This window comes from Trichoderma ghanense (genome assembly GCF_004382785.1).
Source record: "Trichoderma ghanense strain CCMA-1212 chromosome Unknown scaffold_13, whole genome shotgun sequence".
NCBI classification, from domain to species: Eukaryota; Fungi; Ascomycota; class Sordariomycetes; order Hypocreales; family Hypocreaceae; genus Trichoderma; species Trichoderma ghanense.
Genome location: NW_027395676.1, coordinates 528,689 through 552,032, shown reverse-complemented (window position 1 = coordinate 552,032; position 23,344 = coordinate 528,689). Strand labels below are relative to the sequence as shown.

General features: G+C 54.1%; 4 protein-coding genes across 4 annotated transcripts; all 4 read right to left on the bottom strand.

The window, feature by feature from the left end:
- Positions 1-4,832: 4,832 nt before the first annotated feature.
- Positions 4,833-5,546, bottom strand: CCMA1212_008836 (uncharacterized protein; the record flags this gene model as incomplete). The annotated part of the gene is made up of 1 exon (XM_073705945.1): positions 4,833-5,546. The coding sequence occupies one exon, from the start codon at positions 5,544-5,546 to the stop codon at positions 4,833-4,835; it is 714 nt and encodes a 237-aa protein (XP_073555685.1).
- Positions 5,547-8,010: 2,464 nt separating this feature from the next.
- Positions 8,011-9,074, bottom strand: CCMA1212_008834 (uncharacterized protein; the record flags this gene model as incomplete). The annotated part of the gene is made up of 4 exons (XM_073705944.1): positions 8,011-8,290; positions 8,418-8,542; positions 8,594-8,638; positions 8,688-9,074. 4 exons carry the CDS (start codon positions 9,072-9,074, stop codon positions 8,011-8,013), a joined length of 837 nt encoding a protein of 278 aa, XP_073555683.1.
- A 993-nt stretch (positions 9,075-10,067) lies between these two features.
- Positions 10,068-11,625, bottom strand: CCMA1212_008833 (Uncharacterized protein; the record flags this gene model as incomplete). Its single annotated transcript, XM_073705943.1, has 3 exons — positions 10,068-10,346; positions 10,411-10,641; positions 10,732-11,625. 3 exons carry the CDS (start codon positions 11,623-11,625, stop codon positions 10,068-10,070), a joined length of 1,404 nt encoding a protein of 467 aa, XP_073555681.1.
- Positions 11,626-12,816: 1,191 nt separating this feature from the next.
- CCMA1212_008832 (Pumilio-like protein) lies at positions 12,817-15,533 on the bottom strand (the record flags this gene model as incomplete). Its single annotated transcript, XM_073705942.1, has 3 exons — positions 12,817-13,163; positions 13,233-13,788; positions 13,857-15,533. The coding sequence occupies 3 exons, from the start codon at positions 15,531-15,533 to the stop codon at positions 12,817-12,819; spliced, it is 2,580 nt and encodes an 859-aa protein (XP_073555682.1).
- Positions 15,534-23,344: the final 7,811 nt, after the last annotated feature.

Sequence of the window (23,344 nt, the reverse complement as noted above, 5' to 3'; positions counted from 1 at the left end):
AAAAAAAAAAAAAAAAAAAAAAAAAAAAAAGTCCCACCGAATATTGGGCGGGCGGGCGGTTCACAACCTGCTTGGCCGTCAATCTCTTACGTACTTGAATCCCCAGGGGCGACTTAGACGTGCGATGGCCCGGAGATGCTCTGAAAGGCGGATGGGAATTGGAACCACAAAGGAGAGGGATTGGCACTTTTGAACGTTACATGGATTTGCCTATGCTCCGACGTGTACTTGTAGCAAGGAAGGGAATATTGTACCCAGAACTGAAGCTGTGGGGGAAAAAACAATAGCACATCAGTGCAAAGCTCTTGGATGAGTAGAAAGCTCAAGTAGTTCGTCAAGTGTCTGCGAGATGCGAAAGCGAATGACCATCATCAACTTCAACGAAGCCGTCCGGGCAATGCATAGCAGCCGTTTGCAGAATCCATCAAGAACGGTGATGAAGTAACTCCATCCAAGCTCTTCTGTACAGCAAAGCGCAAACAAAGCATATTTCGCCTACAAAGCCAATATTTGTCCGCAAAAGCCCCTGCCGATGGGCCGACGGAGCAAAGCACGCACGTTGTTGGTTGGGTCGCCATGCTCGTGCAAGGCAAATTGTACGGGCCAGACGTGGGCTGAAGAATGAGGAAATAGAACGCATTGAAGGGCCTTTTGTAAGTGGTCTGCCCTTCCGCCAAGGCAGTTGAGGAACGGATTGGATGCTATTCGTAGGATTGATGTCCTGGGCACGGAGATTGCAATTGGGACCTTGTTTGATTCGTTCTGCATAGAGGCTGGACATGCCTCGTCCCGCCGAGCTCATACGAGTTGCAATTGCTCAGGCCCGTGATGATGGTGAATATCGGGATGAAGCAAAAGTACAGGAATCAGGCTCTCGGCGAATGCGTCATCAAGTCCTGCCAGGACTTTCCTTGCTGGTGCCCAAATCTGGCTCTCCTGTCATGAACATTGGCGTTGGGGGCAAGGGAACGAATCCTGCCCACATCTGCGGGAGCACAAAAGTTCTCCGTCTTCCTCTTTGATTGCACCTAGACATTTGCCGTCTGTGTACGAGTACTACCCGCCCATCTGATATTTCTGTAATCATTACGAGAAACAACATGGTAATCGTCAGCATGTCGGCCTTTGGGACTTTTGCATCATTCGCAGCTGCGTAACCGCCGAGACCCTTTTGTTGGGAGCAGCTTCAGCTGACTTGTATTGCAGGTAATGGATTAGCAGCAGCAGCAACAAGCGCAACGCCGTACTTCGCAGATGAATCCAGTACCTGGTTGATCGGCATTCGAAAGAGAGAGTCGGAGTAAGCAAAGGACAGCCATGACTCTTGTTCGTCAAGGCTGATCAACCGCGTCTAGTTTATGCAGTGGAGAAAGAGGGGAGGGGTGTGGCCTTTGAGAAGAGACGACCGGGACAAAGAGAGCGCGCGCTTTGTCTCCTGGAGAAATAGCATTAAAAAGAAGTCAGCGAGCAGTGGAAAGGAGCTCATCAAGGTTCTCCGTGTCCTGTCCGAGCGGATCATCGCCTGTCCGAGGGGATTATTACCAGCCCTGCAACTTTGCCGCCTTTTCGTGGACGCTCCGTGAATGCGATGCTCCCTGCTCTGCATCTGGAACAGCCATGATTACATCAGTTGGGTGTATGTACGCAATCACCAGATCGGCTCCTGGCACACACTGCCGGCGGAAGTACCGGCAACTCTGCAGATGAGTCGAATGGTCCTGGACAAGGTCTGCCGACCCAACGAACAAGGCAGGGTTTCCCTGGGATTGAGCCTAACAGAAACTGATTGGTGGCCAATATGCATCACCCAAGTGAACCAGCTCGGGGTCTGGCGTCTTTTTGGCCAAAGACGAGAAACGAAAAGAGCAGATCTTGATTCGGACTGTGAGGCTGTGCCTGCCAAGATGCGCGTGTATGTAAGCGGTGATTTCGAGAGTTCCATTCGGAGTCCGTAACGGTTCCATCACGTCTCGTCCAGGAGGCGATATCGGGCATCGACAAGGCAAACGTGGGACGGCACGGCTCTTGTGCTAGTTTAGACTGCGGAGTGCTGGAGCCTAGAGGGAATAAGCAATCGGACGAATCTTGAGAGTAGTTCGTTATGCTAAGAGCCACCTTTTCAAGTCGGGGAATTAGGATCGGGGCCATGGTCTGTTTGGGGATGTTTTTGAGTCAGGTCACACTCATCCTTCGAGTTTTGTACTCTTGCATGGTACGGACTGCTCGTAATAGCTTCAGATGATCTGTCAGGTTTCTCCCGAGTTGTCAACGCCGCTCACCTTGAGGGAAGCGTGTAGAAGCAATAGCACGGTGCTACATGTGCATTGTGACGAGACTTGTCAATGCCGTCTGAAGCATCTCATACATTCGTGTGAATGCAACACAACTCCAATGCCGCATAGAGGGACTATATATCCATAGCCTGTACAGATTGCGTGCCCATATGCCATTCTTAAGAAACGCCCTCATCTGTGGAGAAAAAAAAGGATGGACAATCACAACCACATTTTACCGAATCCCAATTACCAATATTGCGGGGATCCGAGGCGCCAGCCAGCCAACGGCAGGACGCGACAGCGGGGGCACCAAGGGCTCCTTGATTGGGAGATGCGGGCTTTCAAAGGTGCCTGGACATGTCCAAAAGTTCCGAGATGCTGGAGGGGGGTGAGCCGAGGGCGGGAGAGGGGAGGGGGTACAGTATGGCTGTCGTATTGTCGCATCGTATGCGAGTACTTGGCAGCAGCAGTAGTAGCACAATTCAAACTGCGGGAAGAGAAGCCATTGCTGAGAAAGTTAGACAGCAAAAAAAAGGCATTATGCTTAATTGCAAACTAATAGTATGTGATTGTAGATGCTCCTGCGCAGGAAAACCCCCGACGGTAATTCTGTTAGCAGACACAGAAAGAGGTGATGGTAGAGACGGAGATGAACTTTGCAGTCTGCCCAATAACAAGCGGCCAATTCATCGGCCATTGCCCAAACAAGAAAGGCCTCGTCACCCTCTCCAGAGTTCTCAGGACTGTAACATGTACCAGTGACGAGTCTTGCATCTCGGCCCGGACGGGATGACATCCAAGCTTAATAACAGAGACAAGCCAACAGAGCAGCAGCCATTTCACACCGGTCATTGTACAGTAAAGGAGGGTGTTATAAGTCGTATCGTTCTTTCATGATGACTACGAGCAACCAGAGTTTGACCCAAGCCGCTTCTACAGTACGGGCAACTTTAATCCGCAGCGTTTTGATGACGCATCGCTGGTAGCGGCACCCAAGCAATCGCGCATCTCCGAGACGGACATGCTATGAAGGTAAGCTTGTTCGCTAATTCGGCACCGACGCAGCCGCGTGATTCGCCGGATCTTTTGCCAGGTCGAACCTGCCCCAAAGGGTTGCCGAAAGGTACAATACTGCACTTGCACGAAACAAACACCACCACTGAGTTCATCTCATACTTGGTAAGTGTTCCTTATATCCACATTATATTGGTACGGTACCCATATGGCACCTGGTGCTACAAGCTGTCGGGCATTGCATACAACCTCGATACCCCAGAATCTGACGGAAAGAGAGCGTATCATCGTCAAGCTCTTTCTATTCAATACGCTCAAGATGCTGCTCGGCTCTACCTGATATTTTTGCAACCTCCAAACCCCGCGCCTTCCTCACGCCCTGCATGGCACCTACCGCGCAGGGCTTAGCGCGCCTCAACCAAGTTCTTTCCCTCATACATACCTACCTTACTCCTGTCCAGGCGGGGGTGGGAAAGAAAAGAAGGAAGCAGCGGCGAGCCAAGAATGGCTTCCGCAGCTGGGCTGGCCCTTCTCTTAGGTCTCTCATGGGTCTTATTCAATTTTCAATCTTCTCTTTTCTGTCTCTTCTCTTTGATACACTTCTTGCTTGTGTGGTCTGTGCCCGGTGCCATTGGTATAGTCCCCAGCTGGAGAGGGACTTTTTGAGAGGGCTCGGGTCAGCTCAGGGCCGAAAATGGCAACCGGTCTACTAACGACTTCGTACTTACTAGGTAGTAGGTAAGGTAGGGCGTGGGCAGAGTCCAGCGGTGGTGTCTGTTTTACAGCGCCTTTTGTTAGCCGGCGGAGATGCCAATTCCCCGTAGATCTACAATTTGCATCGCCTATACGCATTTGATTGGCCTCCGATACCGATGTGTCTTCACTACCGTCATACTCGCACCGAGAGTAGAAGATGGACCAGGGACTCAGAGAGCTTACGTATCACTCTGCGCACGGCAGCACCTGCCAGTTTGACAACCTGTCCATCAAGGTTGCCTACATGTCGTCCCTCGGTGCAAAGTAGGTACTTGTACCCGACAATGGCCCTCGTTCAGGTGCTCGCAACACTCTGCGTTTGCGTGCCTGCAAGTATCCCGTACCGCGAGGCCTTAAATCCGGTGTATTCGCACACTAAACTGTGGAGCACCTGCACTGCTGCTCGTACCTCGTACAGGGCAGTCGGAACGTGCCAAACAAATCCTTCTCTGCTGCTTCTCTCCTTGTTGAAACAGCCCGCATGATTCCTGAATAGCCTCGTCTAGTCAGCCTCCTTTCCCGGACCCGGCCTGTTGATTGAGGCTACAGACATCTTATCTCACCGCAGCAGCTCCATCGTCGTCATCGCGGCCATATTCTTGCTCCCGAGCATTTGGGGATTATCCGCGTCCGCAATTGGATGCGCACAAAACAAACGAATCACTGGAGCAGGAAGCCGTCTCAGCCAGCAGCGGCGCTCGTCTGGCGCCTGCAAGACCGAAAAAGCCTCCCAGTCCACCAGCTGTGACTAGTACGGGTCTCCCGGGTCAGGCTCCCGAAAGCGGCTCAGCTGGCGAAAGGGGTCCGTGGTCGAAAAGAAGGCTTCCACGACTTGGATCTCGTCTGATGCTCGGCCAGCATCTGTCGCTTCTTCGCTGTCGTGGCGCGGCCTCGTTCGAACCCTCGGTCCACGCCCATCCCCACAGCAGCCCTCGCATCGGCAGCGACACCCCCTTGGACAAACCCCTGGCGTTGACTTACATAAAGTGCCAGAAGGTGTGCTGTGCCGTGCCCGCCATTCTGTCGCCGCCGCTCATTCGCCTGAGCCGCTAACGTCCCTGCTATTCTCCGTGCTGCGACCACGGCAGACGCCTCGACAAGTTCTTGCTCGCCACCCGCACGTTTCCTCAAACAAGCACCTCCCGTGTCAGCGCAACATTGGAATCCGCTTCGCATAAGCTTTCCGCCCTCTTCCTGTAACCCTGAGGAAAGCGCAGATTCGGGTGATGTGCCAAACCCGACAGATTCACCACGTCTGAGCCGCCCACAACGGGGTCTCATCGACACTAACAAAAGGGCCACCCGTGCAGGGCTCCAGCAGCGCATTGTGACCAAGGCCCCGTCCTTGTTACTTCTCTCTCCGTTTCGCCCTTCACCCACCCCACCGTGCTCTTTCCGAGACTTCTTGTCCGTACTTCGTCCTGGAGCTGCCTGTCGTTTCTGATCGTCTCTTGGCTTCACCATGCGCTGGGGCGGGTCGTTATGAGCAGTGGCCGTCATGATCCATCTACGGAGACTCCTCCCGTCAGCAGCAAACGAATAGAGTTCCCTGTCTCGACTCGGCACACGCCACTGGAGGCAGATCGGATTGCCGGTGCTACGTCAACACACCGATCAAGCGCCCGCCGCCTCAACGCTCCTCCAGCCTCCTGTTTGCACCGGGACATATAAGCCGGGGCCGCCCCCATGGACCGCCGTGGCTCGGCCGGAGAGAATGGACACTCACCGGCCCAGTCTGCGCCGCCTCTCCGGCGGCGTCTATCTATGGAGGAGGACATGCACTACCAGCACATCATGACACTGACACAACAACGGCGTCCATCATATCCGCCGGCATATCCAGACACCGACCTGCCCGTCATGCAAGTAGAGGGAGGGGGTGCTGGTGGTGAGCATGGTGAAAAGGTCGAGCACAAGGACTCAACGCCAGCCAAGGGCAGCTGGCTAGGCCGCATCAAGAGCAGAGGGAAAGAGCCGAGGGCGGCAAAACTGGACGACAGTCTCGACGACCAAGGCCACGATAGCCCTGACACCATGCACGGAGTTCCCGAAGAGCTTCCCAGTTACACAAGCTCTATTGCCATCGAAGGCATATTTCACAAGAAGCATGAGATTGAAGACACCACCAAGAGAGCCGAAGATCGCCAGTGGCATACCGTCGCTGTTGTTCTCAACGGAACGGCCCTGAGCATCTACAACACCAAAAAGGACTGGGGCTGGGGCAAGGCACGCGATGGTCCTTCCATCAGTCCAGATAATCCTCCTTGGATCAAAAAGGCAAAACTAGAAAAGACGTACAGCCTACTGCACGCGGATGCCGGTATTGCTGCCGACTACAAAAAGTGAGTCACCTCCGTTGAACCCGGCTATTATATGCCGCAATATGTCAAGATGAGGCTCCATAGGGGGGAAGTGGGAGGAGAAAGGCTTGTGTGACATGGTCTAACCCGGTTTCCCAATAGACGTCGCTACGTGATCCGAGTGCGAGCTGAGACCGACCAGTTTCTTTTGGCCTGCATTGAACTCAGCACATTTGTCAAGTGGCTCGAGTGCTTGTTTGCGGCTATTGACGTGGCAGCCCCCATCGATGAGCGAGATTTCCCACGGGACATGTCCATCCCTCGCATCCAGCGGATCCGATGGTTCCGCAGCCATACCGGCGTCGTCTACCCCAGCACGCAACCGGAGATTCAGCAAGATCCTCCTCCCGAGGCCGATGGCTCGACCGACCCTTTTGATGCTTCAGAGCACCGACCTTCATCTCCTCCGCCACTCCCAACTCCAACACCCGCCCCATCGCGGCCTCGCCTTCTGGAGGAGAACCAGGACACCGAAGTTCCAGGGCCGCACTTGAGGATCGATCCCAGGAACGATCCATTTCACCCTCTGACCACGTCCATGTCCCAGAATCCATCCATCGACCCTCACACGGGCAAGTGGTTTCCCGAACATCAGTGGTCGAGCGCTCACGACTTGTTATACGCCAAGCTGTGCTACAGTAACTTGTTGTTCCGAAGTCCCCGCAAATCAAACTACATCATCAGCAAGGGGAAGCAGTGGTTCGTCGACTGGGGCACGGGCAGGATGGTGCGCGTGCTTCCCCCGGCCTACGGCGAGGCAGATTTCTTTGGCCCTTGGCAGGTTGTTCATACGGAAAATAGGAGGATATAGAAGCCGTTGCGCAGTGGGATGAAGGTGGTGTTGACAGATGAGGCAACGGAGGGACATTACGAGACGAATACGCTATCGGACGTCGGTATTTTTGGCCTTGTGCCAGACGGAGCACGGGTCAGATGAGGCTGGGCATTCATCTCCATGGATCAAGACAGAAGTTGACTGTCTATTTTCATTTCGTTTGGCATATACTCAAGGCTGATACCAAGGCTTTGAACCGCATCGGCATCGAACAGGGGCAAGAGAAGGAGGAAGACCCTCGCCCAAGAGCTCGTGGAAAAGGTGTTGCTTTGTTTGTGCATACAGGGGCGTCTGGAAGGGGCATTTTACATATATATAACTGGCGGCAACAGCATCATAAGCCGGAGTTTTGTCTTGACACTTGCTTTTCTATCTCATCGTTATTTTCTCTTTTCGCATTACTTTTCTTTATTCTCCGCTACTCAGGTGTACATCCTGCATAGCGGCGGGAACGCCAAGGCGGGAGCCGAGGTGCAGGCTTGTTGGATACAGCTGCGTACCGTCCTTTTGTATATATCACACAATACATTCGTCTATACGGGTTCAACAAGGCCTGACTTTCAAGGACGGGTGAAGCTGAAACGTAAATTCGTAGGGTATCATTGGAATCATCAAGTAAATCCAGCCAATTCATGTCCGTTCTCCATTCCCCTTCTCCATCCCCCATCATCGGTCACCATGTAGAGGATCCCTATCCCATCCCATCTGTTGCTGCATATCTGCCCCAACAACAGAATTTCGAAAAAGTCAAAAGAGCGGGAGCCTCGATTTACTCATCCGAAAAGGCGATATCCGCCTCCCTCGCCTCCCGCGCCAGCACCTTGACCACCGGCTCCAGCGCCTCATTCGCGCTCCTCACGTCCCCGACGGTGCCCTCGAGCAGCTCGAGCAGCCTCTCGATTTCGGCGCGCTGGGCCCGGATCTGGTCGTACAGGATGGCGTTGTGGGACTGCGCCGTCTGCAGGCGGGCGTTGAGGAGGGACTGGTGGGATGCGAGCGAGGGGGCGAGGTGGGCGGAGAGGATTTCGCGGGCGGGGAGGAGGTGCGGTCTGTTTTTTTGGTTCGTGTCAGTTCGGTTGTTTTTTGTTCTGGTGTTTTTTTGGGAGGGTTGTGATATATTTGGGGGAGTGAAGGAGAAGGGGAAGGAAGAGGGAGAAGGAGGGGAGAACAACGTACGGTGTTGGTTTGGGGGCGTCGGGAGGTGCAGTGATTCGTCTATGCGTAGCTTCGCTGATGAGGGCTTCGAGCTCGTTTAGTTTGGGAACGACTTGTCTCGCGGCAAGGACGCTCTCAAACTCCTTCTACAAGGCACACGAAAGATGTCAGTCAGCCCCCATCCTTCTCACACATACTTTTCGCCATCGCTCTTCCTCGTTTTCCAAAACCTCAAAGGCCAGCTTTCAGAAAGGAGACAAGAGAGAGAGAGAGAGAGTAGGGAAAACGCACCTCACACTTATCCCCCAACTTCTCCACCATCTGCGCCTGAACCTGCCTTAGCACGGGCTCGGCCCTGCTCGCCACCGTCGGGTAGCACGCCGCGAAGTTTTCCCACTTGAGCTTTGCCAGGGTGCGGCGGAGGGACTGCGCGTAGAGCTCTTGGAGGCGGGCTGCGCGGGGGCCGGGCGTGACGGCTTGTGGTAGGGGTTGAGGAGGTTGTTCGGGGGTTGTTTCTGCGTGGTTGTTGTGGTTGTTGTTGTTGGAGGAGGAGGAGGACGGAGGAGGAGGAGGAGGAGGAGGAGGGGGATTGGGTGCTTGGTTGTCGGTTTCCATGGGGGTTTGATTTGTTTGCGGTTGTTGTGTTGAGTCTGCGGGAGGTTGTGCTGATGTCGCCATTTCGGGCTTTACTTCTGGGTCGTGGATGGAGACGTGATGCTGCGCAGGGTAATTGGCAGGGTAATTTGGTGCTGAGAAGGGAGTAGTTTGTGCTGTATATATGGAGTTTGTGAGGAGGACGAGAGCTTTGTTAGTTGCAATATGGAGGAATATGATGCAGGTCCCATCACCAAGCGCGTTAGATCAATCTAAGATGGAGAGAAACGCGACGTGGGGTCAAGCTTCTGACGTTGAAAAGACGGGCGCACGTGACGGCTTCTTACTTACGCTCACGGAGTTGCGCATCCAACAGAGTGGCTTCACTAGGGAGTGAAAATACGGGAATTGCCTTTTGAAGGATTGTTGTTTGAGGGAGGCGATATCAGTACATGATATCTCGTGCATCTGACGTTGGGTTTGCCATCTAGAGTCGTGGTCTCTGGTTACGATTGAAACCTTTTCCTCTTGGCCATTTGGTGGATATACCAAGTCTACCTACCTTAGTACCTACATGGGTAGCTGGTCCTCGACCCTTCTCCTCTCTCTTGACAAATCAAGTACGAGCTGTTCTTTTCAAACCAACTTCTTCATTTCGAAGCCGACTCTTACATGTATATCAAGTCTCGGCTGAGCATCGTACGATAATCATGCAGAGCCGCCCATCGACTCTCATCAATCGCTGCAGTCCGTGGAATCCATCCAGTTCTATCATATTCCCGCCATCTATAAACAACCTCCCAGCCATGCCCTCTATATACCCTGACGTCTTGCCGCCTCTCCCAATTCCAAAATCTATGTAAGTCTCTTTTTATAATTCGCCTCAGGTTTGTTCCCTTCGCTATTTGGTATCAGATTCCACCAGTTCGCAACTCAAACACAACAACCCACAAATGCATACCTGCTTCAAACGAGGTCAAGAACCAGCCCGACCCTCGGCTTCTCTGTATCTTCTCATGACCAAAAACGTGAAAACGAACGCAACAACCAAATAAAGAAGAAATAAGAAAGAGGATATCAGTTCGCTGCCAGAATAGCCGCCGCATCAGGCCCCGAGCTGCGATCATTCTTGCCGCCGTCCTTCCTCAACTCCTCCTCCTCCTTCTTCTTGCGATCCGCCTCCCGCTGGCGCTCGTGGCTGACGTACGTGGCATACCGTATCGTCCCCAGCATCAAGATGGCCATGAAGAGGATGCCCACCACGGACCGCCTGATGAGGATCCAGCGAACGCCTTCAATCTCCGACTTGGAGTCGCTGCTCAGCATGATGCTGATCTTGTAATTGATTTGTTGAATCTGTCCAACCAGTTAGCAAGATGACAAAACCCCTCCACGTATATTCGGCTGGCAACAAACATACCCTACTCTCCATTGCCTTCTGCTCCTCCCTGACCGTCATCTTTCGGTCGTTAAACAGCCCCCGGACGTTGTCATTGAGGGTGAGTAGCTCCTGGTTCAGCGTCTGGGTCAGGATGTCGACCTCGTGCTGGAGATGCGTCCGCTGCTGCCGAATCTGCTCGTCTTGCGCCCGCCGATTATTCCTCACTTCGGCGCTCAACTCGGAGCACGCGGCAGAAAACAGATAAGACTCCTATAAAGCTCATGTCAGTCCAGCACTCGCATGAGCTCCCTCGGTTCACAGACACCAGAGGGGGGGGGGGGGCTGAAAGACAAAACTCACATTTTCCACATCGCTCTTACTAACGAGCCTCTCCTGCGCCATGTCGAGATTATGCGCCAAAATCGTCCGAATGGCCTTCATCATAGTCACCGCCTGATCGCCCCTGTACCCGCCCTCCTGCAGCTGCTTGACCAGCGAATAGCTGTCAAAGTGGTGCACGTACTTCGGCGGCGCCATGGACGGCGCCTGCTGAGACAGGTTCTCGGGCGCGCCCATGTAATACACGGTATCAAGCTTGTCGCTCATCTTCGGGCCCCCGTGCTTGGGTTCGGTGCTGCTCCCGCTGCCGCTTGTTGTACTCGCACTCGCACTCGCACTCGCGCTCGCATCGCTCGCATCAGCCTGCTTCGGCGGTGTTGTCCCAGACGAAGCCGCCTCCGTTTCCGCACTCGCACGCTCCCTTGCCTTCATATCCGATTGTCCCTGCGCAGCCTTGGACTCTTGCTGCTGCTGCTGCTGCTGCTGCTGAGTCTTGAGAGCAGCAGCAGCGTCCATCTCCGGGGCGTCAGTAGCCGCTGCCTTCGTCGCCTTCTTATCTCCCTCCCGAAAGAAGAGCTTTCCGATGTCAGTCTTTGCCTGCGCCTGCGCCTCAGCTGCCTCCGCTGCGGCTGTACTGTCCGGCGTCTCGCCCTCTACCGTCGTCTCGGGTGGCACGTCCCTGTCCTTGTCCTGCTGCTGCTTCTGTCCTTGCTGCTGCTTCTCCCACTCCGCAGGCTCAACAGCCTTCCCATGCCTTTTCGCAAACGAACTGTTCCACCTCGCGCTCGTCGTCGAAGCCGTCGTCGTCGTCGTCGTCGTCGCCCATCCCACCGTCGGGCCGCAGCCCCTCGCCGCCGCCGCCGCCGTCCTCAGCAGCTGGGGATACAGAAACGCCAGTCTCCCCACGGCAGCCATGGCAGGAGGAAAGAGAGCGAAAAGGGAACGAGAAATGAGAGATGGAAGAAAGCAAAGATCAAACGGTCTTGTTATGCGTCGAGGGAATGCATGGGAGGCAATGCTTCCTCTTCAAGGGGGAATGATGAAAAGGAGCGGAACGAGGTCATTACTGGATTGCGCTGTGGGACGGGCTGGTAGTAGCAGTCCCAAGGTTGCCAGAAAAGTGGCTATCGTCGGAACAAAGGCACCAGACAAGGGCCGCAGGTTTGGTGGGAACTTGAATGCTGTGTGTGCAGACAACAAGGCAGAGGGCGCTAAAACGTTGATCCGCCATGGCCATCGTCATCTCCAACAAGCCTCGGCACTTCATCCCCATATCCCGGCGATTCAAGTCTTGGAAGCAAACCGGTACAGAGCATGTATTAGCACTACCTATTATAACAATTGGGCAGACTCTCAAGTGTACCGGCAGCTGGTCCTCATTCTGTAGTGAGACATACGAGCATCCCAACCTCTACAGCTTTTCTATGGACGTATTGTAATCCCAGACCCAGGTGTAGCGCCTCCCAACCGTTGCGATAAAGTACATTTGCATCCCTCGCCATCCTACCCAGTATGTGCCATAGCCCGGCCCTCGGCTCTCTTCGGAAAGGAGTGGCCAAGTAGAACCGCCCAAAGTTGGTGGCCAGACAAGGAAAAAGGTAGAGGAGAAACACAGCGAAGAAGAAATATTAAGCAGAGATCAAACGTAGAAGAGTCTCCCAGTGACCCCCAAAAGAGGTAAGAAAAACAAGAGGAAAAGAAAAGAAAGGAAAAAAAAAAAAAAAAAAAAAAAAAAAAAAAAGGCCCCAAATTTGTGTGTTTTCGTCATCCGTGAAGAGAGAAGGAAAAGGCGACCCAGTTCCAGGATAATTACACGGCTTCCCTTTAGTCGTCTTGTCCTGATAGAATACCCAATATCCAGAATCCATGGCCGTATAGCGTCGTCAGTCAGTCGGCCAGAAACTGATAGTCAAACCACGATGCACCCTCCGTTCAATATAGTAAGATAGAATACTGGAATGGGAATGACAGGGTTTGCACAGTAGTAGTGATGCCACTTGATCATGTGGCTTGTGGATATTGTAGTCGTAATACATTCGCTCGAAGAATAGGAATGTTGAATCGGTAAACGTGCTTCATAAGACATCAACAGCTCGATGAGCAGCTTCACGACTCGGCTTCCTCGACCTGCAGAGCCACTGCATGGACAGAGTCGCCCGAACCCTTCTTGCCTGCGGCGTCGATAGACGGGACGCCGACAGCGCTGGCGTGAATGCTAGGCGGGCTGTTTGTTTGCGGGCTGTTCGTTTCGTGCGTCAGGGAGGGCACCTCGGTGACGGAGTTCGTGTCTGACTGAGCAGAAGTCTCGCTCTTGGTGCCACTCAAGCCGAGGAGCTTCTCGAGCGCCTGTACCTGTCGAGAAGCTACGCTCTTTTTGAGAGTGTAGAATTGGGGCTTGATCTCCTCGACAAGAGCATCCCTCTCCTCGCCCTGTAACTGGCCCAGCAGCTTCTCTATTTCAACGGTTAGCGTTGCCAACTCCGACGGACCTAGAGTCCTGTTAGAGGTGGGCGGGGACTCACGGATTACATAGTTGCCAAACTGGTCTCTCATCATCTGCTGGAGAGGGTTGTTCCCGTCGGGCCCGGCAGTCGTCAGTTGCTCTCGGATAGTTGTGCGCTGCGCCGGTGTGCCGTACTCGATGCACTTCTCGACGACGTTGGAAGCGAATTTGTGTTTGGAGAGGGTGAGAAGCTGGCTCATGACCAGCCGGATGATGCGCTCGCGGTCTTCCGGCTCGCCGTTCTGGATGACGTGCTGAGCGACGTAGTTGCCGTACTGGTCGGTAATGAGGATCTGAGCAGAGGCGTGGAGCTCGCCCATGATCTCCGCCTTGTCAGCCTCGGTGCCATGCTCGAGCAGTCGTTGGATGACACGGCAGCCGTATGCGTGAGAGGCCAGGGGTGTCACTTGTCCGCGCACAGCGTTCATGATGAAGTCAATGTGCTGTCTCGGCACCAGCTCGATGACCTTCTGCACGACATGGTTGCCGTTTTGGTCCTTGATGACTCGCAAGATCTCGGCTTCCAGCTCCCGCGTCAGTGCAGCTTGTTGCTCAACCAAAATATGCTCCAGAGCCTTGGAAGAGAGATCTAGTCAGCATGGGATGTACTGCAGAATGGGGGGGGGACATCAGTTGCACAAACCTTTTGAACCACACGGCAGGCGTAGACCTGCACCGAAAGATCAACCACCCTGCCCTTCATCTTTTCGGCCAAAATCTTCTTCTGAAGCTGGCTTCCGTACTCGAAAAACTTCTGGATGACGTAGTTGCCAAAGACGTCCTTCATGAGCTGGAGGGCGTTTGGCTCAATCTCGCGGAATATCTGCTCCTTCTCGTCGCTGTTGGCAGTCTCGAGCTTTTGCTGGATAAATCTCGAGCCATGCTGATCCCCACTGAACTCGACGGCATGATTGTAAATGTCCCTGAGCTCATAGCGCTTATTGGACTTGTTGCCATTGACGCGGAACTCGTCAAGCAGAGCGCTGCGCATGCCTTTGCTGGGATCCTGGTCGCGGGAGGGCCTGATGGGAGCCATGGAGTTGAGGCCAAATCCAGGGTGCATTGACTGGACGGGATAGTTGGGTAGCATGGGACGGAAGTTTTGTGTGTATGCCTCCGCGTAAGAAGAGTAGCCGGCAGCCAAATGGGCGTAGCCGAATGGATTGGCGTAATACTGCGCAGGAAAGTTGGAGGCAGCAGGCATCTGCTGGCCAGAGGCCCTTCGCTCATGCTCCGCCGCCCTCTGGCCTCGTGAGGATGGTCTGCTGCCGTTATTCCATGGCTCCGCAGCCGGGACGAGGCCCCTCGAGCCGGAGCCGGACTCCACGCGGTAGGCAGAGCCAACTGGCGCTGGCGAAACTCGGTCGAGCGAAGGGCGCCTGATGGTGGTATGCTGAAGAGGATCCGCATTGGCGCCGAGGCCACTTCCAAGCCTCGAGAGGCCAGGTTCGCTCCCCCACGGCATGAAAGTGGGGTTGAAGGCGTGAACGCCGGTCGAAGCATCGTTCACGGTGAGCTGGCGGTTTGTCCTGTAGCTGAGGTCGTCGTCGAGTTGTCTGTTCTGGAAGTACGCCCGCTGGTTTGCAGCCTGGGGCAAGGACAGAGGGTTGTTAGGCTGCTGCCTGGTCGGAAAGGGTAGGTTGTTATCATGGCCGATGCCATTCAGATAGTTTCCCTGTTGAAACATCATGTCGGCATAGCCTGGAGAGCCCTGGGATTGCCGAGAGGGCGGGAGGCTGTTGTCCCGGGACTGCGCAAATGCAGCCATGGCATCGTTGTAGGCGGCATCTTGGGGGCCTCGTCTCTGGGCAGCGGCAAAGGGATATTGGCTCGATTCGTCACCCAGGCTGCTGGAACTCCTCATGCCAACGGCTGCTGGATGACTGCTGGCGAAAAGACCAGACGTGGTGGGGATGACTGCATCTCGTGCTCGGCCGGGAGAGTTGCTCACGGAGCGTGCAGGGTTTTCCGTGTTCCAGGGCCTGGAGCTGGAGGCGGCCCAGCGCTCGACCTCGGAATTGGCGTTGAGGGCACTCGAGCCCGTGGGATTCTCCTCTGATTCTGTGTCAATGTTGGTTAATCGTTTGCGTCCTCCAAGCATGGGGGGATTCAAGGCGTCGCCGGGACGCAATCCGCCCTCACGATGGCGCGGGGGACCAGGCAGAGCAGAGTCCATGTACGCACCTATGCCGTTGGAGCGGCCTCCAGCGTTTGTCTGCGCCAAGGGCGACCAGATGCTGGGGTTCGGATACAGGTTGGAGCCGGAAAAGGACGACGAGCCCACGGGCTGCTGGGCGTTGCTGGCAGATCCAGAGGGCATGGTATGATAGGGCCTCAGCCGCGCCTGGAGCAACAGAGCGAGGGAGGCAGTTAGCGATCGTGCGGCGGTCAGGACAAAACAAAGCAGACCCGACCAGAGGCAGAAGCAAATGCAGAGGCAGAGGCAAAGGCAGAGGCAGAGGCAGATGCAAGAGGCAGAGGCAGAGGCACGGGAATGGACGAAACAATGCTGAGGTTGGGACGAGGGCCAAGGCGTGGGGAGTCAGGCCTTTGTGACCCGCTAAGGGCGAATCAAGCCTCCTTCCGCAGGCGCTAGGCTGGCGCAACCTTTTGAGACACTCGAGCGGCCCCCCTCTGACGTCGTCTGTCCGCTGCCGGGATCAGGCTGGGGGACGGCGATTTTTGGGTGTTTGCACTTTGGCAGCGGGCAAGGGTTCAATTGCGCAGAGTGGGGAGCGGAAAGGGAGACTCTGGTGTCTTTACTCACTGTACGCCGAGCAGGCGGCTCTCTCACCGTCGAGGACAAGGTCCTGTTGGCGGCAGGGAACTCGTTCAAGTCAATCTCAGTTGAAGCCACGAGGGCAGAGAAATCCATGGTTGCAGGCACTACCGGAGACCAATGGAAGGGCGACCGAGGGCAGAGCACAGCTGCGCAAGGGCAATTGGATCCTGGATGGCTATCGCTTGAGGTGCAGCGGACGAGGGGGGCGAGCGAGAGCCAGCGAACAGGTGCGCTGACGGACAGGTGTCGATGCACTGCAGAACCAACTACCAGGCCGCGTGCTGGTGCCAGCAGTCCACTGCAGGACGGGTTGCTGAGGTAGATATGAATGGACGTCTGGTACTACCTATCTTAGTTATTGAGAGCTGGGAGAGGCGCTGGAGCTGGTATTATCTGGTGCCTGTACTGGGCAAGCGAGTTGGGTGGGCGCCTTGGTGGTGGAACCTCGAAAGTCTGCGGAAAGGTGGTGTGGTTGATCCTGGCCACGACCGTCCGGATAGTCGACCGGACCTTTGTTTCTTCTGTAATTTTTGTTGTAGCTGAGCGAGTGAGTAGAGGTCTCTTTTCGATCCTCCTAATTTTGCTTTCCGGTTATGTACAGCCGACAAAGTTGAAAAGGTCGCGATACTATGGTCAGAAGGATATACAAGGACGGGCACCAATGAGCGCCGTGCTTGCGTGCTGTGCGCAGGAACGCGGCGCAATAAGTACTCGCGGACGCTGGCCCTCCCTTGAAGATAAGGGCTCGAGTCGCTTGAGACCAGGTCAAACAAGACGGTCGGCCGTTGCGGGACGCGGAAAATTTCGACTCCCCAAGCAGGAATAGCAGCACCTGTATGTTTCGATGCCAGGTGCTGCTCGTGGCTGTTCTGACCGTCTGGGGTTTTGCCGGGCAAGATCACTGTCAGAGACTGCGAGTCGATATACTTGTCAGCAGGCGGCGGGCGTTTTCTGGAAATGCCTGCGATCAGGGTTGCGGGCTGGGTAGGTTTTCATCTGCAGGGGGAGCAGCTTTAAATAAGAGCAAAGGACGGGGGTCGCGTAGGTAAGTAGGTAAGGCGGCTACATGTAGGCGTCCAACAAGAAGTAGTCAAGAGAAGGGAATGAGGTCACGAACGTGTAAGTTTGAGGCGGTACGTGTTGGGCTACCACAGCAGAGGGCGTCGACGGAGAAGGGGGAGAAGTTTGATCAAAGGGATGTTGGGGATCCAAAGGCTCAGATTCAAGGGAGATGGCATGGGGACCAGGCGCTATGGCGGAGGCTCATCGCAGCACTAGGACGTGAGGGCTTGAAATGAGGATTTCCCAACGCAATATTAAGGCGCTGGTCGGCGGATTCGGTAAAGGATGCTTCGCTCTAGAGAGAGAACAGCAACTCACCTCGAGGGCCTGAGGCGTATCTAGCATCAATTCGAAAATATCTCGGGGGAAGCGAAGCGCTGCTTGGAGGAGGCTTCTTTTCTGCTCGGCCCGGCTGAGTGATGGACTAAACGATTCACGTAATTTTGTGTTGAAATGTAGTACGGGTCGTGATCTGCATGTACAGTGCCCGAGGTGTTGCGAGGCCAACAAGACTCAATTGCGCGCCGCCGTGTAGAAGTCAAGATGGAAGGATCGTGAAGCAAAGGAAGCGTAAATTTCGACGGAGGAGCAAATACGGAATCTGGTGGCCAAAGATGGCGTCTCCTAACGAAAAGTAGCGTTATGTTTAAATTGTTGCTTAAAATGCCACAAACGGGCTTGTCGGTAAAAGAAACAATAAAACTCTATATGTCCAGTGCGCCATAGAACGGATTTGGAGAGGAAAAAAAAAAGAGAGAGAGAGAGAAAACGAGGGCAAGAGTTTGGAGCGGGCTCGCTGGGTTAATTGTATGCCGGCCGTGCTGAGGCGAGGAGCGCAAGAAATGCTGGGCCGGAATGCAGAATGTAGCAAACTCGACGAGGAGCGTGTCGACGGCCGGCGTGCCCTCGAACCAGGGAGGGATATGGAGTGAGGAATGAGGCGCGAGGACGGGCGCCTGTTTGGTGAGGGACTCGACAGGGAGGCGAGCAGGAGAGCATTGAGGCCGATATTGGCGGCTCTCGCTGTGTTGATTCTGGCAATATCCTATGCCCTTTCAACAATCGCTACTGCTAGCCTATGTCCTAAGTACTATTACCTGTTCAGACCTCCTCTTTTTCATCCCAGAACAGACATCCCCAGCATGAATTGAATTGACTATGCGTTGTGGGCACCCCAGAACCACCGTTCCGGCAAGCACGCAAGCAACGCACAAAGGGACAGGGCACAAAAGGCAGTGCTCAGCTTCCCAAGGGCTTGCCGTGACACTCGGCCCTCTTCTCTGCCCGTCTCGTAAGGCACATGTACATGTATACAGCCAGCACGGCACAGCAAAGCAGAGCACAGCAGAGCACGGCTTCAGAGGGAGGGCCCTGCCAGCGTGTCTGGGCCGTTACACGGCACAAGAATGGCGTTGCGAAACATGTGCTGACGGGACGAGTGATTGGGCCCGGGGTTAGGAGGAGGAGGAGGAGGAGGAGGGCGGGAGAACAAGTTGAAGGGTGCTGGCAGATTCCGAAGCAGCGCTGGGAGATGTTTTGCGTTCGATGGCATGCCAACCTCCGTCGGGCAGACGGATTGTGTTGACATTGGTGCAGCCTATGTCTCTGGGATTGTAGGGGAATGGGCAGAAACTCGGATACTGGTAATAGACACTAGGACGTGCAATTCCAGTCCATTTGGCTACTCTATCGATACAGTCAGGAGGTGATTCCGGTCTGTTCGAGGGCGGATTTGTCTGACAGAGCAGCATACAGTAAATCGAGACTGCAGTATTCAAGCAGGCGGCGGCTCTCCAACCCTAGCGATTGATTTCCTTAATGCTACACCGGCCCTCGAATGGGAGGGGTGACGGTGCAGCACGGCAGCCGGCCATTCGGTGGTCTGAGGTGTTATTCCATTTTCCAAGTGGCACCCGTCAAGATGAAGAACCATTGCTAGACAACACTGAACTACAGCAAGGGTTCGTTATGCTGCGATTTCAGGACAATAACTTGGTATCGACACTCGACACGAAATTCGGTCCCCTCTTTTTATTTTGTATAGCCTTGGTCGACATATCCGCACGCTTACACGAGCTGTCACCGCCACGAGCTGATTTGAAGCACCACCAAGGCACAGAAATCAACTAGGATCGAGTTGGTGCTAGCACCTCCAGACAAGATGCATGAATGCCCCAAACCGCTGCAAGGGTCTCCATCAGTTGATGCTGTTCAGACACCACTACGCTCATAACCAACTATTTGTATGTTGATATATAGAGCGGACCCGAAAGAGCTGAGAGATCCAAGGCTCAAACCCATACCAGATCTCAGTCGGACAAATAATAGGCAATTGACAAAGGAATCAAAACTGCCGCAACTACCGAGGGAGGAGACCCGCTGTCGAACCCTCGCTTGACGGCACTTGGTGTGAATCGCACATGCATCTGGGAGACATGGTTCGGGGTAATATCGACGCATCCGTTCCATGTGGCTTGCGGTCCCGCCCATGTCTCGATTTGCTGGGTTTCGTAGTAGTACCTTACTACTGGGACGATAGTACCATAGCAACTGCTTCGTACAGTTGTAGTCAAAGAATGGACGGCCTGCTATTTTTGACCTGCTCTTCATCTCGTATCCCCTCCACACGCGCCGATCAGTGCATATGCGAAACATCCAAAGAAGAAGGACAAAAGGGAAAAGGAGGCTGGCGAAGACAAAGATCGCTCAGATCCCTGTCGTCAACTCCAGAGATTCAATGGAGCCGGACAAAGAGGAGATGCCGAATCGAGCCTAGCAGTAACATGCCCCGACATTTGACTGATTCAAGCAACATGACTGATCTCGTACTTTTGATACAACGGTCATCAACGATGCTCGCTTTCATACATGTATACAGACGTCTTTGGCCAAAGCACTTGGCACAAGGATTCTTCCACGCATTTCTTCAACGCCGGACCGGAGCGCGCAAAGCAACATTTGATGTGAGTGGCTTCGACCTTTAGGGCGGTCGACCTGGAGCACTCTCTCGCGCGACCAAGCACATCGCTGCGGCGTCGGGCATGTCTTGCGCTCGCACATTGATTCCGGTACAACTGCGACAACTGTACGGACCAGCTTTCGTCCGCCGCAACGAATGGTTAAGACGCCGAGGTCTCATCAGCCTCTGAAGCCGGCTTTGCCTTGCGTTCAACGGCACGGATTCCACCTTGTCGCCTCCTCGTGCCGTGAGAGGCGCGCACACAAGGGACGCTTGCCGCCAACAGCCAAGTTAGTGTGTACAAGGGTGTATCAGAGGATTGATTGTCTTCCATCAATATCATGGGCTCGCAATGGAATACCAAGTACATGCTTCACATACACAGTGTTTGACCCTTCACCTTGCACAAAGGGCGCGTCCAACCATGTCGTCTACCCACTGTATGCTGGGGTATTGTGTTACCATCTGATACCACATCATTTGCAGGCGACATTTTCGCACACGGGGGCAATCTTCTGGGTTATTATCCGGGATGACACTACGATGCACATCCTGTTGCGAGAGAGTTCAGCCCGACCTTGGAATGAAATCGTTTCCTAAACTCAACCAAGCTTACCTGCCCCTAATGCTCTTCGTCAACTGGCCCTCCATTTGATTAGGGAGGGCTACTCAGAAACAACGGCGAGTGAACAGGAACCTTGTGAGTGACTGCCGCCACCGGTAACAATGTTATTGTTCTTCCCTGAGACTTCCATCTTTCCTCTGTGGGCGACTGTCTCACTCTGACACGGGTCCCCCGTGCGTGACGGGAGGGATCAAGAAGTGGGGGAAGGGAGGAGAGGAAGCATACATTGGCCCTCCTCCCATGAGCTTTTGGCCTTTCCACTTCGAACTTTGCACAAGCCCACCAGCCATCCGCCCTCCCGAGCAACGGGGTCTTCCAAGGTACTACGACAACGTCGAGGGTGCGATATCCAGGAGCCTAATATTGACTGTAAGCTGTTCCCTGACGAGGCAATAACTATGCTCCTTGCTCCGTACCTTTGAAAGGAGCCAACCCTTTCATATGTAGTAGCGCTTCCATCCCATGAACAATGCGATACCCCCCTCTACAGAGGCCAACGGCTGCCAACTACCCCATCGGGTAACACAAAAGGACGTTGGAACATGAGAGCCGTGAGGGAGCGAGACGGCAAGTCTCGACTCTGACATTGCGTTATGAATGTGTGTTACTCGAGCGGGCCTCTGTGTCACCGGCCAATGCTCGTCTGCCTGTCCCTCGCTCTCGCTGTGTTCAGATGCCAGACGCAATGAGCGTGTGGTTTTGGCAGTTTGAATTCGCTTGTACAATGGTTTTGAGAAGATGTTATGCATAAATGCATCACTCTCGTCTTCGGGATATGTCTGATCTGACGACGACTCTATATAAAACATGGCAAGTCAGTCATCGTCGGTGTTGAGGACTGGCAGTACCGGCAGTCTGGCCAATCTATGCTACCGTCCGGGGAGTTCTTTCAGACACGGCGCAACAACTGTAGACTCCATTCAGTATTTCGCTTAGATACCACATACACTCTGAATCATATGCGACAGCGTGGTTGGTAGTCTAATAGGACGCCTTAGGACCAGTTCCTTCACGGCACTCTCTGGATCGACGTCGGCTTCGAGTTCCGCTACCCTACAATTGCTCGCCTTTAGGACAAACAATATGAATCCTTGACATGCTTCTTAGGAGCTTTGTAAACAGGTCAAACTTCTAACACAAATTACTGCTAATATCCCAAATGCCCAAGGCAACTGTCTCCACGGTACAGCCTACACGTACAGCTACGTAAGGTGGACATAGGACATGAAGTCGAGCCGCCTAGAGGAAACACCGCATGCTCATGGCTAAGCTACCACACAACAAGCCGTCAAACACTTGAATCCCATTGTTTGCCTGTCACAGTGATTTGTGGCGCCGAGGTATCGCTATTATCACTCGTCAAACCGCATACATGCCACTTACATGGTGGGCAGAAAGCAAAGCGTCATAGAGACGCACCTCAATACGTGGGCCGCATTATTCCCAAATAGCCTGATACATGCATCTACGCCTGCATGAATAAGGCCGGTATTATACCTAGGATGAGATGCATACGAGATGCTAGTAACACTCAAAGTGCATGTGGGCTCCAAAATACAACTCCGATGCAAAGCACGAGGTAGATGGGCGCTTTTACTTGCCGCGCTGTGGGAAACTGTCATCACCGCCACACCACCAGCATCTTGGGTAGCAAGACGGCCCTGTCCGGTATGCCATCGGGAGTATCCGCTGGCCCAATATGCACAAGCGAAAAAAAAAAAGGGCCTTCTGCGGCCTGAATGCAGGAATACCCGATCGGTGGAGAGCCTGGCGAGAGGAGTTGAGGACGGGGAGATACGCGGCCGGGGAGCAAACGGACGGGTTGCCATTCCGAATAGGACGAAGGGGCAATAGTAGTAAGGACAAAGGGGGAGGGTTGTGATGGGCCGTGGAATCAGGATAGAAGAACATGTACGACAGCTGTAGAGAGGTGCGATGAGCCTTTTTGCATATGAGATTCGAAGCCTGTCGGCCTTGGTAGTGAAGCTTCAGGGGTAACATGTAGCAAACATTTGCGGCTCAGATGTCCGAGCCGGTTCCACGTCGTCGATGCGAACCATCAATTGCAATGTATCGCGCAGTCCTATCCCAAAACGCTGGCCCGGAATACATAGGGATGTCAACAACGTTCGGAGAAAGGGCCTATGATGAACGCAGATGGCCCAGGATTTACAGGGGTTCTCTTGCTTTTTCTTTTCTTTTTTCCCTTTCTTTTTTTGGAAGCGTGAACGAGCATGCGATGACATGGGTGCGATGGCATGGAGTGGCGAGGGGGGAGATGAACGGTTGATGGAGCAGGATGCTGGGAATGGCTCGCTTGAGACAGCTGAAGGATGGGTGCTGCCCTGTGGTGTCGACGATGATGCCACGGTCAGCTGGGATGTTGAAACCCGCCGAGGAATAAGTGTGCATAGTTCGTCCTGATGATGTTCTTGGAGGTCGTTTGTTTCGTGGACATCTGACGCTTCTCGGTGGTATTGAAGACGAAGCGGGAAAGTGTTGATGCCGGCGTGGCGGCGGTATGCGTTCCGTTCGCCGCCGACTTTGGGGAACCTGGAAGTCACCTCATCAGAACGCCAAGGTCCGTAAGAGAGGAACAGCCGAGAGAGAGCAACGATCAAATTGTGTGTAATAACATCATGGACCGATGAGTTTATTCTGGGTCCCTAGTAATTGTGGTCGATGTGTATCTCAAGGCGGTTT